Raw genomic sequence first — 22,928 nt, 5'->3', positions numbered from 1 at the left:
CTGAAACTTCGCAGATGTATTCAAAAATAGTTAAAGAAGTTATAATAAAAATTTCAGCTTTTTAGCATGGATTTCGTTTCACGCTAAAACCACCTTAAGGCTAAAATGTGAAAGATTTTTAGTGATTACTATCTCCCCTTGTGTGCGGAGTTTACTAAGATGAAGTGAAAGGAGAATGGTAAAATGAACGGTTTCGAGTGTGCTTCGGATGTATGTTTGGTGAAAGATAGTTGAGGTTACGTTACACAAAAGTTTAAAAAATGCAATTACAGGATAAGAAGATTTTAATTGCTGCTTCAGTAATGAGGTCATTCTTATTACAAACAGTGATGTGTTCAATAATAGTGGAAAGTGATGAAGATACTAAACTTTAGATGATGAAGATACTAAATTTTAGTCGACTACTAAACTTGCGATTCCCGCCAATTTCACAGTTCACTGACTTCCACCTACCTAGTTTCAGTGGGTGAAATAGTCACCCGTCGAGTGACCCCCACTCTTCACCGAGTGACCACTGAACGGTTCACCCGAGTGAAGCCCAACACTCACCTAACATCATGGAACGGCTCGGAGTGCACCCGGATGGTCCCCTGGAACGCACCCCAGAAGGGGAAGATCACGAATATAGGAAAATGGCGGACATGTAAATAACGAGTGAGTGATGATATTAATCACGTCTCCAAATTTTTTCATTTTCTGTTTGAAACAAATTTACATTATTTTTAGTTATAAATTGAAAAAGAGACCGATCTGTTCGGAGTAGTACTCAAGTGTTGGGTTTAACGTCTCTGTTTAAATATTTTTTTGATTTAGAATTATGGGAAGAATAATTTGCACAAACAAACCATTTCATGTAATATCAAAAAACTCAATGCATTTTTGTTCATACGCTATTTTATGTTTCTTAAATTGCATAAAATGGTTTGCTTATGTAAATTACTCTTCCTGTAAATCTAAATTTAAAAATATATTATAATTTGCTTGGGACGGGTGGTGGAGCGGGTTGGAGGGGTTGCCGGAATAGAGCTGTAGTTTGTAACATGGGACTGTACGTAGTGTGCACTGCTAATACTGTCAGAATCTCAGTATGACTGCGAGAGCGAATGATAGAGAGAAAGAGATGTGTAAGAGGGAAAGGGAGAGAGAAAGTGTCGAGAATTAGAGAAGTGGAAGAAGCAAAGGAGAATTAGAGAGGGAGAGAGATTGAAAGAGTCAGTGAGTGGGAGAGCGAAGGAGAGATAGAGGAGTGGAAGCGTAACCGTTACGTATTTTTGCGAGTCCAAGCCGTACCACAAGAAGTTATCAATTCACCAAAAAAGTACAAAATTTGTACTATTGATAGAAGAAATAAATTGATTTACAGATTTCTCTGAAAATAGTTTTTTTTTGCCAAAATGTTTCTATCCGGAATTGCATTTATTTCGAATTAAAATTGCAAGATATATTTCAAAATTTTGTCGATGAAAAAAATATCGATCTTTAAAATATCGCCTGTTCTCGCATAAATCCATAATAATGTTACACGTGCGTATTACATTATTCTAGTATAATAGTGGGACACTAGTGCATACAGGGTTATTTGTTATCAGAGAGATTACAACCACCCTCTATACAGCAGACTAATTCGCTATGAGCCAAGCTTTATACATTGTATACCATACTATTATGACACCATGATACGTGTGCATGCAATTTGCCACGAAACGCCGACCGTTATCACATTTCGGTCTATATCAACAAAATATTTCATTTATTTATAACTTTATATATTATTATTATTATAGTAAAGGGGCATTTTTTGACAAGATAGAAAATCAATTTTTTAAATCTTCAAATCATATTTTTCTCAAAAAAGATCTTCTAACATCGCTCCACTAGGAATCGAACTACAGAACTTCCGATTGTCACTCTTAAAATAACAGAAAATAATTTATGAATATATAAAAAATATTTTAAAAAGACATAAATTAAAATCATTGTTTGATTATATTTTTCTGAAAAAAAGATCTTCTAGCATCGCTTCACTGGGAATCGATCTACAGAACTTCCGATTGCCAAACATTTTTAAATTATGTTTTTCTGAAAAAAGATCTTCTAACATCGCTTCACTGGGAATCGAACCACAGAACTTCCGATTGCCTCTCTTCCAATAACACAAAATAATTAACGCCATTTTTTGACAAGATAGAAAATAAATTTAAACAAATTTTAAATTACTTTTTCCTGAAATTTTTAGATTGATAATTTAATTTTTTTCATAGAAACCTATTTCTTGTTCAAAAATTAATATTTTGATCGTGAAGAATCAACTAAAATCTTTTTTAACAGAAAACGTAACTTTTTTTGAAAATTTATCTTTTTTATTTAAAAATTAATCTATTTTATGAAATATTAAATTTTTAAAATGAAAATGAAAATTTTTGGTTAAAAATTTTTCTTCTTTGCTTTAGTCTTCAACTAGTTTGTTTGAAAGATTTTGTTGAATCACTTTGTTTAAAAATCTTTTGTTTAAGATATAAATTTTTAGTTGAAAATGCATCTCTTCAGTTGAAACTTTTAATATTTTGTTAACAAATAATCTTTTTCAATTGAAAACTGAACTACTTGGATAAAATTTAAAATATATGATCAAATTTTTTTATTGTAGGCTTATGTCTTCGGTTGATAATTTAACTGCTTAGTGGAAAAGTCTTTTTTGCTTAAATTAAATTTTTTAATTGAAAATGTACTTTCCCATTGTTTTAAGATTTATATTTTTAGTTTAAAATTCTTCTTTTTAAGTTAAAAAAATTATCTTGCTTTGAAATATAATTTTTTTAGGCATACATACATCAGTTTTGTGGAAAACTAATTTTTTGCGCAAATCATATTTTTGGTTTAAAAACTTAATTTTTATTTAAAAAATCGTCTTTTGGCTTGAAGGTTCAACAATTTATATGAAATTTTATATATTTCTTTAGCAAAACATCTTTATTTGTTGAAAATTCGTCTTTTTTGTTAAAAAAAGTTGTTTTTTTTTTGCATAAATTTCATCTTTTTTGATTGAAATATAAACGATGACAAGTGAACAAAAATATATTCAACTTTTTCACGATATAAGCTAGTTCAATTTTCTACCAAAAAGATGTATTTTCAACAGAAAAGTTAAATTTCCAATCAAGAAAGATTTTTCTACTTTTATTATTATTTTTTTTTACTTTTAACAAAAGAGTTGAAATTAAAAAAATAATGATAATAATTTTCAACCTGATAGTTTATTTTACTAACAGAATATATGAATTTGTTATCTAATAAAAAAACGAATTCGGAATAAAACAGTTAACCTTTAAATAATTATGAAACATAAATTTCCGAACCGAAAACAACAGTTTTACTTTCTAACAAAATAATTTAATTTTTAACAAAATAAATGAATTCATAGAAAAAAAATATAATAGTTAATACTATTTTAATACAACAACTATATTTTAATGTGAAGTCACACACAGCTGAATTCAAACGAAAATTCGTTAACCAAATCCGATTAATTTTTTACCAACATAGTTGAATTTTCAACAACAAATTAAAATAATTTTTCTTCCAAAGGGTGTGCATTTTGAAACAGAGAAACTAAATTTTGAATCTAGAAAGAAAATAAATTTCTTCTAAATTGGTGAATTTTCAAATCAAAGAGACGTACTTTTTAAAAAGCAGTTGCATACTCGAACCAAAAATATAAATTTTCAACAAAAAAGTTTTTTTCCACCAAAATGTGAAACTTTCTATCTAAAAAGGATTTTTCAATAATACATTAATTTTCAATCAGGTAGTTAAATTTTCAACAGAAAAAGACGAATTTCCCAAAAGGCTTTACTTATTTCGATTTTTATCATTTTTTTCTAATTTGCTCAAATTTTATTTTAAATTCAGCCTGAATTCTCTTAAATTCTTTGGAATTCTCTTGACTTTTTTTAATTTATCTGAATAATCGTAGATTCTGCTGATCTCACCTTGAATGCTTAGGTATTTCAGCAAATTCTTTTCAATTCCCTTGAATTTGTCTAAGCGCATTTCAAGTTTTCTAATTTCAATTAAGTTTTTTAATATTTTCAAAATGTTTTCAATTAATATGAATTTTTGTTAAATTATTTTCATTTTCTCTAAATTCCTCTAATATCACTCAAATTTTATTGTAATTATTAGAATTTTTTTGAAAGAAAAATTTGTTTTTTCAATTCATTTGAATTCTTTTAAATTTAACTTTAATTACTTTATAGCTATTAGCAACTTCTTTGATTAAAAATTAGAAGGGTTTAAACATTTAATAAAATTCGAAGTTTTCTTAATTCACCCTGAATTCTCTTAAATTCTTTCGAATTGTCTTAAATTTTTTTAATTTACTTGAATTCATATTAATTCATTGAATTTTATTTTCTTGATTGGATTTTTTAAATCTCTTAAACCTTTATTTAATTTATCTAAAATTCTTTTAACCTCACCTTAAATTCTTACGCATTTGATCAAATTGTTTTTAATTCCCTTGAATTTTTCTAAGCTCAAAAAGAATTTTCTGCACAGCATGGAGTTTTCTCATATTTGTAAATCGTTCTCAATTCATATGAATTTGATTAAATTCTTCTCATTTCCCTCAAATTCCTCTAAATTCACTCAAATTTAATTGTAATAATTGGCATTTTTTCGATTAAAATTGTTGTTTGTTTAAATTCATTTGAGTTCTTTTTAATTTAATTATAATTATTTTATACTCATTAGCCACTTCTTTGGATAAAAATTAGTAGGGCCTCAAAGATTTAGAAGATTTGAAGTTTTTTTCAATTCACTCTGAGTTATCTTGAATTCTTTGGAATTCTCTAGAATTTTGTTGTCAGTTGAATTTTCATACATTCACTAAGTTTAATTTAATTCAATGGATTTACTTTTAAAGTTTGTGTTTGATTGATCCTAAATTCTTTGACATCGCTCTTGATTAATTTATATTTTGAAGCAAGTAAAACTCATTTTTTATTTGTTTATTTACTAAAATTTTGAATCCATTTCGAAATTTAAAAAAATTAAAGCTAACTAAATTCTTAAGGGATCCTGCAAAATGAGCTTTGTAAGCAAATTATTTTATTTTATCTAAACATAAAGTGAAAAATTGTAATATTTAAGATATGGTTGCTTTAATAGCACGTCATTAATTCAGAATTATGGATATAATCGTATAATCGACAAATAAACATTTTATAAACAAATGCGCAGTTTGAGCAATTTTTAGAGTTTGTGGTACTTTTTTTTATTTGTGTCGGCATTGGTGCTTTAAGAAATTCTATTTTTATTGCATAACAGTTTCGAAATTTGTATAAACAAATTTAATAGCTCAATTCGGAATCATTCATACGTCATATTTAGAAATTTAATATTTATTCGTTATTAAATTTAATTTTTAATAAGAAGACTTTTTATACGCTTTTTACTAGCATTTAAAGTGAAATATTATTGAAATAATAAAATTTGACATTTTTCGGATATCCGTAGTTTTAGTTTCCCTGCACGTACCGCATAATAAGATTTTTCCCATCGATACTTTCTGCTCCAAATCGTCTGCTCTGCAAATCGCGATAAAAAGGTTTTTATATCCTTGTATGGCGGCTTTGATAGTGAAAGAATCATTTTCATTGCGCATTTTATGATCTTACCATAAACCACCTATACAGATATTCTTCCTATTTGTGTGAAAACAATGAAATTTTCAAAAGTGGGCACGCATAGTGTGCCTGGTCAGCTTTCATAAATAACCAGTTTACGGTTTGCCGCAATTTTCCGTCGTTGAAATTCCCTCGGGCGAAATTCAACGAACAGAAAGATATCTCGACACAAAGAGAAACAGTTTTGTCATGTCCTATCTCGGGAATATCACGCATCCTACGTGAAATATTCAAGTTATAAATTTCACTAAATTCAAAGCAGTCACAGTTGGCTTGGTTTATATGGTATAATAAAATATCAGTTTACTTTTTATTGAATAAAGGTCTTCAACAAAGGAATTTGGTTCAAGTGTCTGTTAAAAAATTTTTACTTTTATTATATTTTTAATATTTTGTTTCTTGTCACTTTATTTGTTAAGCGCTTTAAGTTCCCAAGTGCAAAAAATATACATAGTGAAAAAATTGTTAAATTAATTAATTTTTTAAGGACTTAGTTTGAAGATTCTAATTTAACAATGCTTCAGTTTTTAAACAGGTTTTAAATTGTTTAATTTCTATAACTTTAAGTATGCATTTAACTAATTTTAAAAGTTTTTGATTATAAAACATGTGATATTAAACATTCTTAGGAAAATTGAAATTTGAAGGTTAAAAGTATTTAAATTTCTACAATCTTAACGGTAAAAATAAACCGTGATTTATCATCTGTAAAACTTCTACAATTTCAGTTTAAAATTATAGGTCTGAGTGCACATTTCCAAATAAAGTTTCTTTGTTTCAAAAGCTTTAGTTAAGAAATATTTGGTTCAGCATTTGTTAATTTGTTCAAGTTTTCATTTCCAAATTTTACAATATTGTAGTTTTGAATTTAAATGTTAAAAATCGCAGAAAAATGCACCTATAAATCTTCCGCAATTTCATACTTATAAAGCCTTGACCGTCAGTTTTATATTTAATAAATTTGGATTTGAATATTCTAACTTTTCTATTTTCAATTTTGAACTTTCAAAATTTTCTGGTTTCAGTTAAAAAGATTCATAATTAAATAATTTTGAATTGAACTCCGCCAGAATAATTCAAAACAATTAATAAACTGAACTTTTGCAAAATAATTTCTAACTAAAATGCTTAAAGCTGTGCAATTTGAAACATTGAAATCATATATAATATTTTTATGCTGTTTTTTCTAATTTTCTAACTAATATCTGAAATTTTTCTTGTTTTTAGGAATCAATCATTTAAAACCAAAACACATTTGATTGAAAAATGTTAACAATTAATAATAATACTGAATGAAGTGTTCAAAATTAAAACGATTTAAAATCAAAAAGTTCAGCATTCTATTGCATCAAACCAAAATAGATAAAAATTAAAATATGTAAAATCGATACCTTAGTAATTGAATAATTTCTTCATTTTGAATAGTTACAATTTCAGAATTCCGAATTTTCATGTTGAAAGCTAAATTTTCAATTTGTCCGTTTTATAAGTTTTAATTTTCCAATTAAAATTGAAATGACTGAATTTTAAAACGTATAATTAACGATTTGATAATCTTTAATTTAAAAAATTCAAATTTTCTTAAGATAATTTAAATTTAACATTTTGAGCGGTGAAAATTAATAAAATGATAAATGATAAATGATACAATTTGAACTTTCTAATGAAATTGTCTAATTTTCAAAATTTTAGTCTGCAACTTGTAATATGTTCAGCTTTTTGCTTAAAAATTCTCAATTTGAAACACATATTACTTTGAATTATCTAATTTCAAACACCTTTATTTAGAAATGATAAATTCTTTTTTATTCCATTTAAATTATTTTTCCATTTTAGAGTTTGTCTAATATAAAATATTTTGATTAGCACATTTTTAATTCCATCATATAAATAATTAATTATTGTTGAAAAGTATTAAAACTTAATATTCCATAGTTTGTTACACTCTTAATGTTGGAAAAGAGAATAATATAGTGATGTAGCCATAATAGGGGTATTTCGCACTAAACAATCTTTTATCTTTTACAGGAACCAAAACGTACAGGTGATGAAGGGACGCCATCAGTTTAAACGACGTTTTAGTCTTCAGCCAGCATCCTTCAAAGAGGGTCAAGATGACCCGCCAACCAGAACTTCTAGGTTCGTAAATGAAAAAAAATCTGCTTGCATATTGATAATTTATAATAAAATATTATTATTTGAAATATTTTTCATTAGATGAAAAATTTGTAATCTTGCTATCGAGAAAACCATATCGTTGAAGAAACCCTCTCTTTGAATTAGGTTCTATACTTGCAAATTGCTATCTTTGAGAGTTGATCAATTTTTGGATAGCTTCTAGAAGATGAGTATCCGCGTTACAATGTAATAAAGGAATTTTTAATAAATTGAAACGAGCCCAAAAATGAAATATCTTCGAAAAGTTTTACAAAATTTTTTTTAAGTCATTCGAACCTACCCCTCTCATACTTTCCCTCTTCCACTACTCGAACTTTCCCCTCTCCACCCCTGTTTCCCGTCTCCTAACAGTAGAAAGAATTTAGGTTTATTCTTCGTAAACCCTTCCTCCCACAACCTCTTGCTTCTCTACTTCACCCGTTTCTTACTTTCCCAGCTAACTCTTTCCTTTACTCCCCTTCCATAATTAACACTTTCCTTACCTTACACTACTAGCTCTCCTTTTACTTTCTTCGCTAACCTTCTTCACTTCTAATCATTTTCCCTTTCTTTCCTCGCTTCTCCTACTTCCTCTTACTGCCTCTACTAGTCCTCTCTTTATTTCTCCTAAATTCCCTTATTTTTAAGTTTCATCATTTCCCCTTCTTCCCTTCCGCTCATTTCCGCTCACTTCCCCTATCCTTATTTTCCATAATTCTGCATTCTTCACTTCCCCTCCTATTTTCCCTTACTTCCACTACTTCCCGTTTCCTAACCTCTCCTCCTTTCACCAACTTCTCTATATTTCCCTCACTCCCTTAACTTTCTTTCCTTTAATTTCTCCTCGCTTCTCCTATTTCTATTACATCTGCTCCCATAAATTCCACTCACTTCTCCTACTTCTTTTCGCATCATTTAACTTCGCTTTCCCTCCTTCTTTCTCCAATCGTTTCAGTTTTGGCTATTTAAAAGTTGTCGTAGTTCAGTGGTCTGATACCTTCCGGACAGCCCTCGTATTTTATTTGAAAAAAAATCAAAAATTGAGTTTTCTCAAAACAAGAAGAGGTGACATTTTTGCTTTTCGGCTCAGAATGTTTGTAAGACATCTCAGAAGTATAAAAATGGTGGGAAGCTTAATTCCTTTTGGATTTAAATCAGGCGAGACTGACCCTGATGCCTTATAGACGCAATGGTTAACTTCATTTGAATTTTCTGATTAAAAATTTTAAGAAGATGTCACACTATAACCTTAGAGTCTGAAACGTCGATTTGGTGACCTTTTGTATTAGATAAGAGTTCATTTTTCTTTTGGGACCGGGGAAAGAAATTCTCCTTGAAATAAATTTCTCGGAAGGAAAGCCACCAACGGGGTATAATACGAGACCTGTCTATATCTTGCTGATTACGACGAGGTTGAAATCCTTGGATATACTGAACCTGTAATTCTGAAACGAGTCTTGATTACCATCTTTACCTCCTCCCTTATTTAATCCCATGAAAGGCTCATGCTTCACTTGACAGACTTCGCTCTCATTCAGCGAATATGTCGAGACTAGAGGCTAGAGTCTGCACCACCAATTTCTCATCTCTTCCCATTAGTATCGCACCCATACACCCATTACCTTTTACATTTTACAAGTCACATTTTCAAAGATAGCAACTTTTATTTCGCGGCGAGCTAACTGTATTTGGAAATGAAAGCGTCTTTGTGAAAGACTCGGAATACAAAGTGGAAGGCCAACTTTTTAATAATAAACATGAAACGTGGTGTAAGGTTTCTTTTAGGACTCAGGACGCATTTGAGCACCCGAATAAGTATTCAGCTAGATTATTCATAAACTGATAGATCATGGATTTTCTGTATCAGACAAGGTATAAAATAATCAATATGCATAAGGCGTCTCTTTTTGCTGAAAATAAAACCGTCTTCGATTTATTATTTTATGACTAATCTTGGAGATAATTGGAAAGTAATCTACATTCTATCTGGAAAGTAATCTACAATCTACATTCCTCAAGTCAATATCCGAATCTGCTTCCTGAATACTCATTTTGATAAGAATCATCGAGATACAAACGGATTCTTTTTTGAAATTTTTTTGAGGCGTTGCGAATCACATGCACTAATGACGCTAACCTTCCTCACAATCTTATCCCACCTAACCTACAATGTTTGTGACGTCGCAGGAAAATACTCAATAGACCCTTTCATCTTGAATACAGAACAGCTTCACGCATGAGACATTTTACATACGAATGGGCTACTATTCTAGTAAGTTTAGCATACAAATGCCCGACAATTCTAGGGTCCCTGAAGTGCAAATTATTCAAGCTGGAAGGGTCTATTGGAGTACGAGTCAGAACCAATTGCGCATGCCTCCACCGCTTTCGAAATGCTTTCATCAAAATATTTTGGTTAAATCAACTAACGCGTCTACGGTAGAACTCAAAGTAACAAACGTGAATTTTTCGCGGTTTAAATTTCAGCTCCATAGGTATAAGTATGAAATTGTCGACACATTACTTTTCTACCATGTTAATATCTAACTGCTTTTTGAGAAAAACATATCTTAAAAGTATTTCAAAAAGACAAATTAGACGGTCATTATTAAAAAACATTATTATTTAATTACATCGTTATTTTGCATTTACGTGATTGACGCAGTTACTACATTACGCGTCTTCCAGGACAATGAAGACAACACTGAGCAAGATGAACGATTGAGAGCGCTGGCATTGTTTCATGTCACGTTTTAATTGATCAAAATCAGATCATGAAAAACGCGAATAATTATGAAATGTATAAAAAAACCTAGACAGAAGAAATAGATAAAATAAAATTAGAATTTTTTTATTCGTACAACAAAATAATTTTATTGGTTTTTGTGCAATACATTTTTTCTCGTCGTTTCACCAAATTTCGGTTTGCATAAAAAAACGCTTTTTTACCAACTTAATATTTTGTTGAACCAGTACAATTTTTTGTGTAGTCAGCCAAAATTTTGTTTAGCCAAAAAGTATGTTTTCACACTCAATAATTAAAAATTCTAATTTTTTTAAAGTCTATACTTGAATGAAAATATTTATAAACTTTTCTTAGATATCGGCTTACACAGATATCTTACGAATTTATTTAGCTTCCATTTAGAAAAAAAACTATAGAATCAGTTGAAAATATAAGCCGGAATATTATTCTGAACATTTTTTCATCAGTTTTTCACACTGTACAACGCCAACCCTGGGAGAATAGTAACATCTATTGATTTCACATTAAAAGTATTTTAAAATATTTTGAATTATGATAAACTGAAATATAAAAAACAGTCCTAAATAGTCGAAAATCACGATTTGAATTAATTTAAACCTAATTGTGAATTACGGTGAATAAGAACTTTTTATTATTACATACGAGCAGCCCTAATTATCTTGTTTTTGACAGAAATTAGAAATATTTATTTTTTCCCTTATTATTATTATTATTATTATTATTATTATTATTATTATTATAAAAAACATTTCTACGTTGAAATGTTGTCACAGACATATACTGCCCAACATGTCGAAGGCATTTTTGGTTAGAGTTGGATTTTTTTTTTATTTGATCATTTTTGCACGGGGCTGTCCCGGTATATATCATCAGTCACGGACGCATTTTTATAATGCAATCAAGTGATCTGATGAGAGCAGTCTGCCCAGACATATTGGACAAAGTCTGGTTTTTACCTCATCATTGACGGACTGGGTTGCAGTCAAATACACGATGGGGTGACCTGCAGCTTAAAGTGGGTTCCGGATCACCAGAACCTCGGTAAAGGTACAATGCAAAATTTCTAGAGGTACCGGTTCAGGGATCGAACCCCGGACCTCTGAGGTGAAGTCCGAGTGTCTAACCAACTAATTATTATTATTATTATTATTATTGAAAACTTTAGGGAATACGCAGACCCTTTAAATATTAAAAAAACAGTCAAGTTATCCGCCGCGCGCTTGCAAAGAACCTAAATTCTCCTCAGTACTCTCCATCACTTTGAATAATTTCTTCTGCGCTTTCTTTCTTTCACTACATTAACTCGCTTCTCCTCTCTTCTTCTAGTATCACCTCACTTCCAGCCCATAATTTCTCCTCACTTCCCTACCCTCATTGTTCCTCATTCCTTCACCGCTGCATACCTAATTACCCCTCAATTCCCATACTTCCATGCTCTTAAATTCTCGTCACTATCTTTTCTTGCTTCCAATCATTTCTCCTACTTCGCCTCAGTTCCATTATCTCATTTTTCCTCACTTTCATATTTCTAATCTCCTTACTTTCCATCATTTTTCATATTTTTTCCTACTTCCTTAACTCTTATTTTTTCTCCCCTCATTTGTACTACCTTCTCCCTGATACGTTTCCCCTACTTCGCCACAATTTATTTTCCATCAAAGTCACTACTTCCCTTCCCTCACTTATCATATATCCTGTTTTTTCTCATTTCTTACTTTTCTTTCTTCTCACTTTCTCACCTTTCTTCCTCGCTTAGAAGTATTTTCTCACTTCCCCTTACTTTCACTCACTTTTCCCACTTCCACTCTCTCATTTATCCTAATTTTACCTACTTTTCTTCCCCACATTTAGCACCTTTTCTCGTCCTTCCCCTTCATTGCCTCTACCGCTCCCCTTACCACATTTGCCCTCATTTCCCTACTTTCGCTACTTCCTATCCATTTATTTCCCCTCACGTCTTTTGTTCGCCCTTCTCCTCATTCCTTCCTCAATTCATATATTTTTTTTTATTTGTCTCAATTCTCCTCGCTGCTCGCTTAGGTAAAAAAAGTTATATATAGTTTACATATAGTGGACAAAACACCCATATTTTTCATTTATTTTATACATTTTTCTGTATAAAACAAATGAAAAATATCAGTGTTTTGTTCACTATATATAAACTAGATATACATTTTCAACCGGGCTCCCTTACTTCCAACCATTTGTCTCACTTCCACTCAGTTTCCCTTCTTACACTCTTTAATTTGTTCCCAGTTCCTCTACTTCCTGTATTCTTATTTCTCATAATTTTCTGAACATTTCCTCCCCTTATTTCCTTATATTTTCCCTACATTTTAACCCCTTATTTTCCCTTAATTCCCCTACTTCTCTTTCCTTCTTCTTCCGTCACTTCAACTACTGCTTCTTCCCACATTTCCCCTAAGATCCCCTTTCGTACTTAGCCTTCCTTATTTTGCCCGCACATTTAATACTTCCTTATTGCTAATTTGGCTTCACTACTTATTTTTCTCCCTTGCAATAATTTTTTCTATTTCAACTGTCTTATTTTCTCCAAATTCCTCTAGTTACCCATCCCTCCATGTCGAATCATTTCTTCACATTGCCCCTACTTCTCCTGCCATCATTTTCTGTCATTTTTACTTTTCCTTGCCCCTTTTTTCCTATTACTTCCCTTTCCTCATTTTCGTTTGCTTCCACTACTTTCTGTTCTCGCACTTAAACTGACTTCCCTTCCCCTTTTTTATCTTTCATATTCCCAACCCTAATTTCATATAACTTCCCCTCCCCTCATTTTCCTTTTAATCCGTTACTCCTTCTTTTTACATTCCTATTCACTTTCCTGCTGCTCATTTCCCCTTACTTTCCTTCATTGCTCATACTTTCTAACCCTTACTTCCTCTTATCTTTCCTTCTTTCCCTAAACTTTTCCTTTTTCCCCTTATTTTCCCTCACTACTGTTCCTCTCCTGATTAAACAACCAGGGAATAATTTGTTCTATTCCAGGAAAAAAGCACGACTGATGGAAGGACGGACTTACTGATGGACGGACAGTAGACCGAAACCATGAGGGTTTCTTCCCGAGGCTACGCAACCCTAAATAATTATACTCACTTTTTTAGAAGCCTAACAAAATAAAGAAGCACAGCAAAAAATTCCAAACTTTTATTTTTGTGGGCCACCCTAGTGTATATTCTGAGAACGATAGCTATAAGGTAGGGTGATGGAAAAGCAAGGGAAAAAATGAGAAATAAAAGCAAAGAAAAGAGGATGACAAAGTGTGATACTTGGCTACACTTACTCAAAGCACGTAATTCCCTGGCGTCGAACAACCTCGACGCTTTGGTCGTACGACGCTCTTCCTCGTTCCCTTTTAATTAATTGAATTAAATTAAACGAGCTCAGCATGCAGATACCTTCGGTTAATGCGTCGCCCGAGATCCTCCCATTTGTTTAACGAAGGAGCGCAAGAGAACGAAAAATAAAGGAGATGTTAAACAACTAGAGAGGGAAAATCCTTTACATGTTGCTCCTGTTCTACGATGCACAGATTTTTCCCGTCTTCGATTATTGAAAAACATATTTTTTTATATATTGTTAGCTTTATTAAAAAATTTACACTCTTATCTATCCTGGGTTAATTCTTTTACATCATTATAATGTAAAATCAAATTTTGAAATTGAAAGATTTTTTAGCCAGGATTTCATTTATTCTAAATCTTTCTATTTAATATTAAAAACCTATTTAACGGGTTTGTCGATAAAGATTGATAATAATTTGATGTCATAAACTAAGTAAGGTGGCGTTAAAATATTGAAATTATTTGAATCATTTTAGCGGATCAAAAATAATGTTTAATTTGACTCATTACTAGGGTGAACTAAATTTTAGCCTGATTATTTTTTCCGTTTAGTAGAGGACATCATCCCCCATTCCCAATATTTTTTTTACCACAAAAAAAAAATGAAATTATAGGCTAAGATGATGAACTGTTTTCAAAACTGATACTTAATATAAGTGAAATAGTACACAGTGCTTTAAGTTTTATGTCATCTCTGTCTTTAAACTTTTAAATTTATAGTGCAATTATAAATTATAGTCTGATTTTAGGAAAGGGACCTAATTTGTTCCCAACTAATTTCATACATATACGAATTATTCATGTGCGGTTGATTCCACAGAGACTTCGGACTAATTTGTGGCCATTCTGGATGGTAGATTGAATTGCATTTAGCTCATGCGCTTCCTGGAAAGAGCTTTAAACAAACTATCCTCTAAAGCACATTAGAACTGCAAATAGGGATTTTCAATTGATTGAGAAACGAATCATTTAAATTCTTGAATTACTTTCTCCTTTATACATTTATTTTTAGGGGTTCTTAGCCTCTTGAAGAAAGCCTTATGAATCTACAAGGCTTTCTGACAGGGGCTAAGAAACTCTAACAATAATTTTTTTAAAGAGAGGTGAAGTAGGGGTAGAAAGGTGATGAAAGAAAATGTGAAGTAAGAGAGGAAATAGGAATCAGCGGAGTTTAGAAAAGTAAAGAAAAAGAAAATTATAAAAGTAGTAAAGAGAAAGGTAAATTGAGGTAGTAGGGTAAGTTAGAAATGAATAGGAAAAGTTGGAAATGGGTGAGAAATGTTGGGGATGAGTAGCGGAAGTTGGAGACATGTAAGAGGGTGAGGATAGTAGAAAAGGTGCACTAGGTGAGTGAATTAGGTGAGTGGAGGTAGAGTTGGAGGTGGAGATGGAGATGGAGGTGGAGAAAGCAGGTTTTGAAAAGCGATTGAGAAAACAAGAAATAGAGGAAGACATGTAAGGGAGAAGAGGGGGTAGTAAAAAATGATGGGTTTGGGGCGGCGAGGTGTAATATGGATAGAAGGCCACTGCTTTGAATGTTGTTATTATTGTAATATTGATCTCTTCTTAAATAAGCCTCTTAATTTCAGACACGAGAGGCTATCAGAGGCCGTCAGTGGACAGAAGGTACCAGAGAGTTCGGTGCGACACAAAATCGTAGTAATGGGAGCACCGAAGGTGGGAAAATCGGCTATAATAACTCAATTCCTCTATAACACATTTACTCCCAAATACAAAAGAACAGTGGAAGATATGCATCGTGCTGATTTTGATGTTTCTGGAATTCAATTAACTCTGGACATTCTGGATACCTCGGGCTCTCATGAGTTTCCTGCTATGCGAGATCTGCACATACAATCTGCTGATGCTTTCATTCTCGTTTACGACGTCAATGACGAAAGCACATTTACGGAATTAGAGGCCCTTCGCCAGCAGATCATCAACAAAAAGGGAGAAAACGTACCCATTGTCGTTGTTGGAAATAAAACTGACTTGGTCGATGGAAATAAGCAGGTAAATTTTAAATTAGGTTAGGGGTCGTCCATTAAATAAGTTTCCAGTTTGAGTGCTGCATGGGTGTTGCTTTGAATTTAATATTTCAGCGTAACGTCATGGGAATGCATATGAGTTTTTGGATTGAATATTCTAAATTTAAAAAAACGTTTTCTCTAAACAGGTGTATACATTCTAATGTCAAGATTTGACAACTATATTAACCTTTCTGACAGTTTCGCCTATCCTATCATGAATGTGACGTCATGCTACAATACTCAATATTCTGCGAAATATTATAGTAATTTTTTTATCGTATTATATTGATTTTTAGTTGGCAAATTGTACTATTTTAAGGAAATGTTATATTTTTCACTTCGTTCGTCAGCAGAAACATTAAAAAATACTGACATGCGTGATTTGCAATTGCGTACACATACTTAAAGCGCGCACATGGATACAAGGCCGGAGTAGTCAATGAACGTCGCTTGACAAAAATCGACTGACGACTTGCGGTAGAGGTGGAGACCCCACTGCCTTGAAATCCAGAAAATTTTACACTTCGAGGCCCTTGAAATAAGCAAGAGTTCTCTGTACTTCCATTTTTTAAGGAATTTCTCTTTTTCCCCTGTTTTTAAGACATTTTCCATTTTTCCTCTTTTTCTCGTGTTTTCACCTAAATGCGAACTGAATTAACAGAATCCAAGAAGAAAATCCAACTGTTTTTGCCTAAAACTTGATTTTTTCTGTTAGAAAAATCTGCTTTTATACTGTTGGTTCGTAATTCAGCTCGTTTGCTTTAAAATTATATTATTTAGATAAAAAATTCATCATTTTGTTGAAAATGCAACTATTTTGCTGAAAAGTCGTCTCGTTTGATCAACGCTTTAAACACTTGAGTGAAATTTTACGTTTTTACTTGAAATTTAACGAATATCATTTAAAATTCATATATTCTATTGAAAAGTCATCTTTTTGTGGAAAAATCAATTTAAAAATTAATAATTTTGTTCCAAATTTATTATTTTTTTTTCTCTGAGAATTAAACAATTTCAATTCAAATTCATGTATTTTATTGCATTTTCTTTTAAATTACAGGTGTTCTTCGTGGTTAAAGATTCATCAATTTACTGGACAATTGACGTAATTGATTAAAAATTAATCTTTTTTGTTGACATTTAAACTATTTGGTTAAAAGTTCGTTTTTTAAAAAAAGAAATCAATATTTTTCGTAAAAAACTCATCTTTTTTGTTGAAAATTCATTTTTTTTTTTTGTTAAACATTCATCATTTTATTTTGAAATTCAACTAGTGAATTTAAAATCAATATTCCTATTTTTCCGCAGAAAATTTGAATTTTTTAGTTTATAATTCATAATTTTTTATTAAAAATGTATTTATGTGGGTGACAGTTTTAACCATTTGCTTGAAAATTCCTTTTTTTGTTGTTGTTGAAAATTCAAGTATTTTGTTGAAAATTTGTGTTTTTGTTAGAAAATTCATTTTTTTAGTTGAAAATTCAACAATTTTGTTGAAAATGCATTTATTTTGTTGAGAATGAGTGTATTTTCTCGAAGTTCTTCGATTTGATATAAAATTAATCTTTCGGTTGAAAATTATTTTTTGATTTGAAAATCATCGTTTAAATTGAAAATTCATAATTTTCATTGAAAAATCAGATATTTAATTAAAAATTTGTTTTTTTTCCATTCAGCATCGTATTTAAAAATGTATTTCTTTGAACAAACTGAAGGTATTTTTCGGAACATTCGTTATTTTGTTGTTCAAATTTCGGCAATCTGGTTTAAAATTAAAATATTTTGTTGAAAATGTTTATTTTTTCACTCATCATTTATGATTGAGAAAGTATTAGAATTGTCCGAAATTTGACATCACAGTTTGTCAACGGATCTCCACGTTTCGAGACCCTCTGAATCGGAAAAATAGATTTGTACGATGGTGTCTGTCTGTCTGTCTGTCTGTCCGTCCGGCAGTTTGACCGTAAACACGATAACTCTCGAAAAAATGAACGGATCAAATCCATCTTTGGCACACCTTTTTTAGGACCTAACAGAAAGGACGAGTTCATTAGCCAGCCTTTTTTAATAAAAATTTTAAAAGTAAGCGCATTTTGAAGATTTTTGAGACCACTTTTTTCTGAATTTGAAAATTCTATATACGGATATTCATAGTATTAAAAAGAAAAAACAATTTATCCTAATGACTTTTTTCCAATAAAAAGAAAATTCTCAGAGTTATAACATTGAGAAAATTAATTTTTGACTATACTTAATTAAGTAGACAATTCAGAATGTAAAGACGCACACAAATACTGCCATCTAAAAGAGATCATTTTGATAAAGTTTTATTCAAGCATTAGTGCACTTGGTTTTTCGATCCGATGCATACTTTGTTTATAACAATTGCAGAAAAATAACAAATAACTTCATTGTTTAAAAAATTGTTTAACCAAAAAATCAAAAAATGCACATGGAGATATTTCCAAGACGAATCCAGAGGTGTTTTTACTTTTTCGATGTGACTCCTAGTTTTTTTTATATTAATTACACAACTTTGAAAACCATATCTGTGGCAAACTTCAACGTCGTAAATTTTAGTATTTTGTTGAAAATTCGTCTTTTCTCGTAGAAAATTAATCTTTATGGTTTCAAGATCAAATTCGTCGTCTTTAGTAGAAAATTCATCTTCATCACGGGCAATTCATATTTTTTATTATAATTTAATTAATCGTCATTTTAGTAAACAACATTTTTTTGAATTTTAAATTAAACTATTGAATTTTTTGACAATTCAAATATTTGTTTGAAGATTCAATTATTTTGTTGATATTTCGTCTTATTGGGGGAAGAGCTTATCTTTTTTTTTAATCTTTAACCTCTCGGTTAACAATTCATTTATTTGGTTAAAAATGCAATACTTTTTTCTTGAAATATTAGAAATTTAACGCGTTTACAATTGGCCATGAAGCTTGATATCAATAAAGATGAAAATATATTTATTTGCCTTTGAATTTCTGCTGAATTTTCTCCTAACTTATATCTTTAAAATCATAATTTTTTACTGCACATTTTTCTTACATGAGCCCCCCCCCCCCCACGGCCCCCTACACATGACACTAGCGCATGTCTACATCAAAAATCGTCTGTCGGTAACTGGCTGCACTCAATTTTGTTTTTCTGCAGTTTTCCACTCCTCTGATCAAACTTTCAGGCTAATGCAGGGGGCTTTACTCAAGATTCGTCTACAGACAATACGGAATTTTCGAGATCTAAAAACCCCACAGGATTGACCCACAGGGTTAAACTGACTTGAAATTTATTTTTCAAATTTGGTATGTTTCAGGTAGAAACAGAACGCACAAGGGAAATAGTAACCGATGATTGGGGAAACGGATTCGTGGAGGTGTCAGCGAAAGACAACCAAGAAATTTCCAAGGTGTTCAAGGAGCTATTGAGCCAGGCCAAGGTCAAGTACAATCTGAGTCCAGCACTTCAACGGCGACGGCGTCAGTCTCTGCCGCCTCCTCAGCATCTTAATTCAAGAACCAGTAGCGCTCATGTCCCGACAGCCGCCCAACTACAGCATCTTCAGAAAATCAGCGAACGAACAGATTCCAAACGAAATTCGTGTATAATTTCGTAAAAAAATCCAACACCTATGCTTTAAGGGATTATTTCAGCCCCCCACACACGTCCATCAAGATGTCGCATCCGTGAAGAAGACGCGGAACTTACGTCTGTTCTTCGACGTCCAACTAGCGAGCACGAAACGCTCACAATATTACACTCATCATCAATATTTAATCAAATATTAATTTTTATAGTGCGTGCATGATTTGAGCCCTTTTTGGTGATTGTGAAGAAGGGATAAAGTTGTAATTTCCAGACCTGATGACGTCAGATGGAGAAAAAGTATAGTTTTCTTCCCTAGGGCGTAAAAGTGTGACGTCAGAAGTGAATAATGAAAAATATACATCTGTGAGCACATATTTTGAGCTCACGAAAAGTAATCGTCAAGCTATCAGTTGATAGATTACCATAAATCACTGAAAGTTTCCGGAATTTTTGGATTCTCTGATTTTTTGTGAAGATCAAACATTTTTATTATTTCCAAAATTTTTAAACTTTTAGCGTAATTTCATAAAATTTATGGATACTCTGAATTCATCAATTTAAAAAATCTCAATAATTCATGAATTTGTACAATTTTCGAAGTTCAAAAATGTCCAACACTTCAAAAGTTGCCATAAATTTCCGATGAATAGCTATAAATTACCAAAAATTGCCGGAAATTTTCGCATACTCCGAAACTCCGTATAATCTCAACAAATTTGATAATTTCCTACGTCTCAAAAAATGTTGGAAATTTATTAATTCACAATCAATTTTCCAAATTGCCGTAATTATCCAAAATATTAAAAATCTCTTAAATGTCCTAAATTTACATTGAAATAAAAATACAATTTTTGGAAATTCCTTTATGTTCCAATATTCCAATATACAAAAATGGAATAAAACGGGTAATTTTACACTATTTTTAGCCGTAATGCTCTGCTAAAGAAACTGGAAGTGACCACAAATTGCTCCGACTTTCCTAAATTGAAGAAAATTTGTGAAATTTCGTACATTTTCATAATTTTCAAACTTAGATATTTTTGTGAATTTGAAAAGTTATCACAAATGTTCCATAAATGACCATAAAATACCGAAAATTTGTCGATACTCTGAATTTCCTGACTTTCTTCAATTTCCAGACTTTCATAAATTTTTAAAATTTTTGAAATTTTCATAGCTTGGGAAGGGACAATAAATTTCTGACAAATCACCATAATTTACCGAAAATTTTCCGACATTTTTGGATACTCTGAATTTCCGTATAATTCAATTTCTTTAATTTCCCACCAAAAAAAATGTTGAAATTTGTGTATTTATCATAAATTTTAAAAATTACCGTAATTATCCAAGTTTTTGTGAATTTCATTAATGTCCTTAATTCATATAAAAAAATCAAGTTTCCAAAATTCGTCCTAGTAATCATGTATATTCCAATAGTCCAATATACGAAAATCAAAAAACCTGTAATTTCATCATAAATTACTCCGACTTTTATGGATTTCCGAAATTTCGTAAACTTTTAATTTTCAAAATTTCAAAAACTTCCATAGCTTGAAAAGTTAACATTAATATCTGATTAATCACCTTAAATTACCAAATATTTCCCGAAATTTTTGGATTCTCTGAATTTCCGTATAATATACGAAAATAAAAAAACTTTTAATTTCACCATAAATTACTCCGAATTTTATGAATTTCCAAAATTCCATAAATTTTATTTCCAAAATCTTCTTAGCTTGAAAAGTTACCATAAATTTCTAATAAATCACTTTAAATTACCAAAAGTTTCCTGAAATTTTGGGTAAATAGGAATTTCCGTAAAATTCAAATTTTTAAAATAATTTTCTAAATTCGCTAAATAAGTTAGACGTTATCCTAAATTATAATTAGGAAACTTTGTAGATTTTCAAATTCATTCTTAGTTTACAAAATTTATCATCAAAAATTCCTTAAATTTTTATTAAAATAAAAATAAAGTTTCCAACACACCAAATTGGGAACAATAAAAACCCGAAATTTCACCCACATTTTAGCGTAAATGTTCTCCTAAAGAAGTTGGAAGTTACCTTAAATTTCCAATTAATTATTCGGAATTTTCGAAAAAATTTTGGATACTATGAATTTCGAAATTTTCTCAATTTTTGACATTTCATACATTTTTATAAGTTTTTTAATTTTATAAATTTTCATTGCTTGAAAAGTTATCATACATTCCGGATAAATCACTATAAATTACCGAAAGTTTCCTACAATTATGGGAAAATCGGAATTTCCGTACATTTCAAAATTTTTAAATAATTTTCTAAATTTGCTAAATAAGTTAGACGTAACCCTAAATTAACATTAAGAAACTTTGTAAATTTACAAATTTATTATTATTTGAATAAAATTTATTATAAAAAATTCCTTAAATTTATATTAAAATAAAAATAAAGTTTCCAAAATACTAAAATGGGAAAGATAAAAACTCGAAATTCCACCCAATTTTTAGCGTAAACTCCCCTAAACAAATTGGAGGTTACCGTAAATTACCAAATAATTATTCTAAATTTCCGAAACTTTGCGGAAATTTTTAGATACCATGAATTTTGTAATTGCCTCAATTTTTTAAATTTCATAAATTTTTATCATTATCAAAACTTGAAAATTTTTTGGAAATCTTTTAATTTAAGATAAATTAAAAAATTCTCTAATTGAAAAATGTTCTAAATTTACAAAAATTTAATTATTTCGAAATTTGCAAATTTTGGAAAATATATGCAAATTTACTAAGATGTCTAAAGTTTCCGTAATCATCCGAAATTTTCTCAATTTATATTAAAATAATTGAATTTCGTCATTATTATTTCAATCACAATATTTAAATCGTATACAAAATCATGTACTTGTTATAAAAAATATCGTATGTACCAAAGTGCAAAGAAAATATTCATCAACACGTACTAAAAAAATTAGACTCGTCAAAAAAGTCGCACTTTTCTCCCTTGGTGCATAATATACTATTAATCAAACCAAACGAATGCAATAAAAAATCAAACAACGTTAAATCACACCCATTATTTAGCGTAAACGCTCTGCTAAACAAGTTGGAAGTAATGAAATATATTTTTTTTATATTAATCGAGACAAATCAAAATCGGACTCTATGGATTACAGGGTGGCCGTTTTAATAAAAGAAAAAAGTTCCCGTTCATTTCCTGGTTTTTTTCCTGTTCGCAAAAATTTTTCACGGTCGAAGAAATTTGAAAAATCGAACACTAAATCAAATAATTGTTCCATTTGAGGTCATAGAAACTGAACTGCATATAAAAGCACTCAAAGTGAAACA

At 30.6% G+C, this 22,928-nt stretch overlaps 1 protein-coding gene across 3 annotated transcripts in view; it reads left to right on the top strand.

The window, feature by feature from the left end:
* Positions 1-20,864, top strand: part of LOC117178276 (ras-related protein Rap-2a) — an 87,763-nt gene extending 66,899 nt beyond the window's left edge. For 2 of the 3 annotated variants that reach the window (XM_033369632.1, XM_033369631.1), the window contains 3 exons: positions 7,716-7,826; positions 15,563-15,986; positions 19,329-20,864. In XM_033369632.1, the coding sequence (XP_033225523.1) occupies positions 7,735-7,826; positions 15,563-15,986; positions 19,329-19,628 (816 nt within the window). In that variant the 5' untranslated portion in view covers positions 7,716-7,734 and the 3' untranslated portion in view covers positions 19,629-20,864. Of the gene's footprint in view, positions 1-564; positions 655-7,715; positions 7,827-15,562; positions 15,987-19,328 lie in introns of those variants that run through there. The other variant, XM_033369633.1, reaches the window with a different exon arrangement.
* The last annotated feature ends 2,064 nt before the right edge of the window (positions 20,865-22,928 follow it).

This window comes from Belonocnema kinseyi, chromosome 8 (genome assembly GCF_010883055.1).
Source record: "Belonocnema kinseyi isolate 2016_QV_RU_SX_M_011 chromosome 8, B_treatae_v1, whole genome shotgun sequence".
NCBI lineage: Eukaryota > Metazoa > Arthropoda > Insecta > Hymenoptera > Cynipidae > Belonocnema > Belonocnema kinseyi.
Note: the sequence above shows the minus strand (reverse complement) of the source record. Positions and strands in the feature narration are given on the sequence as shown.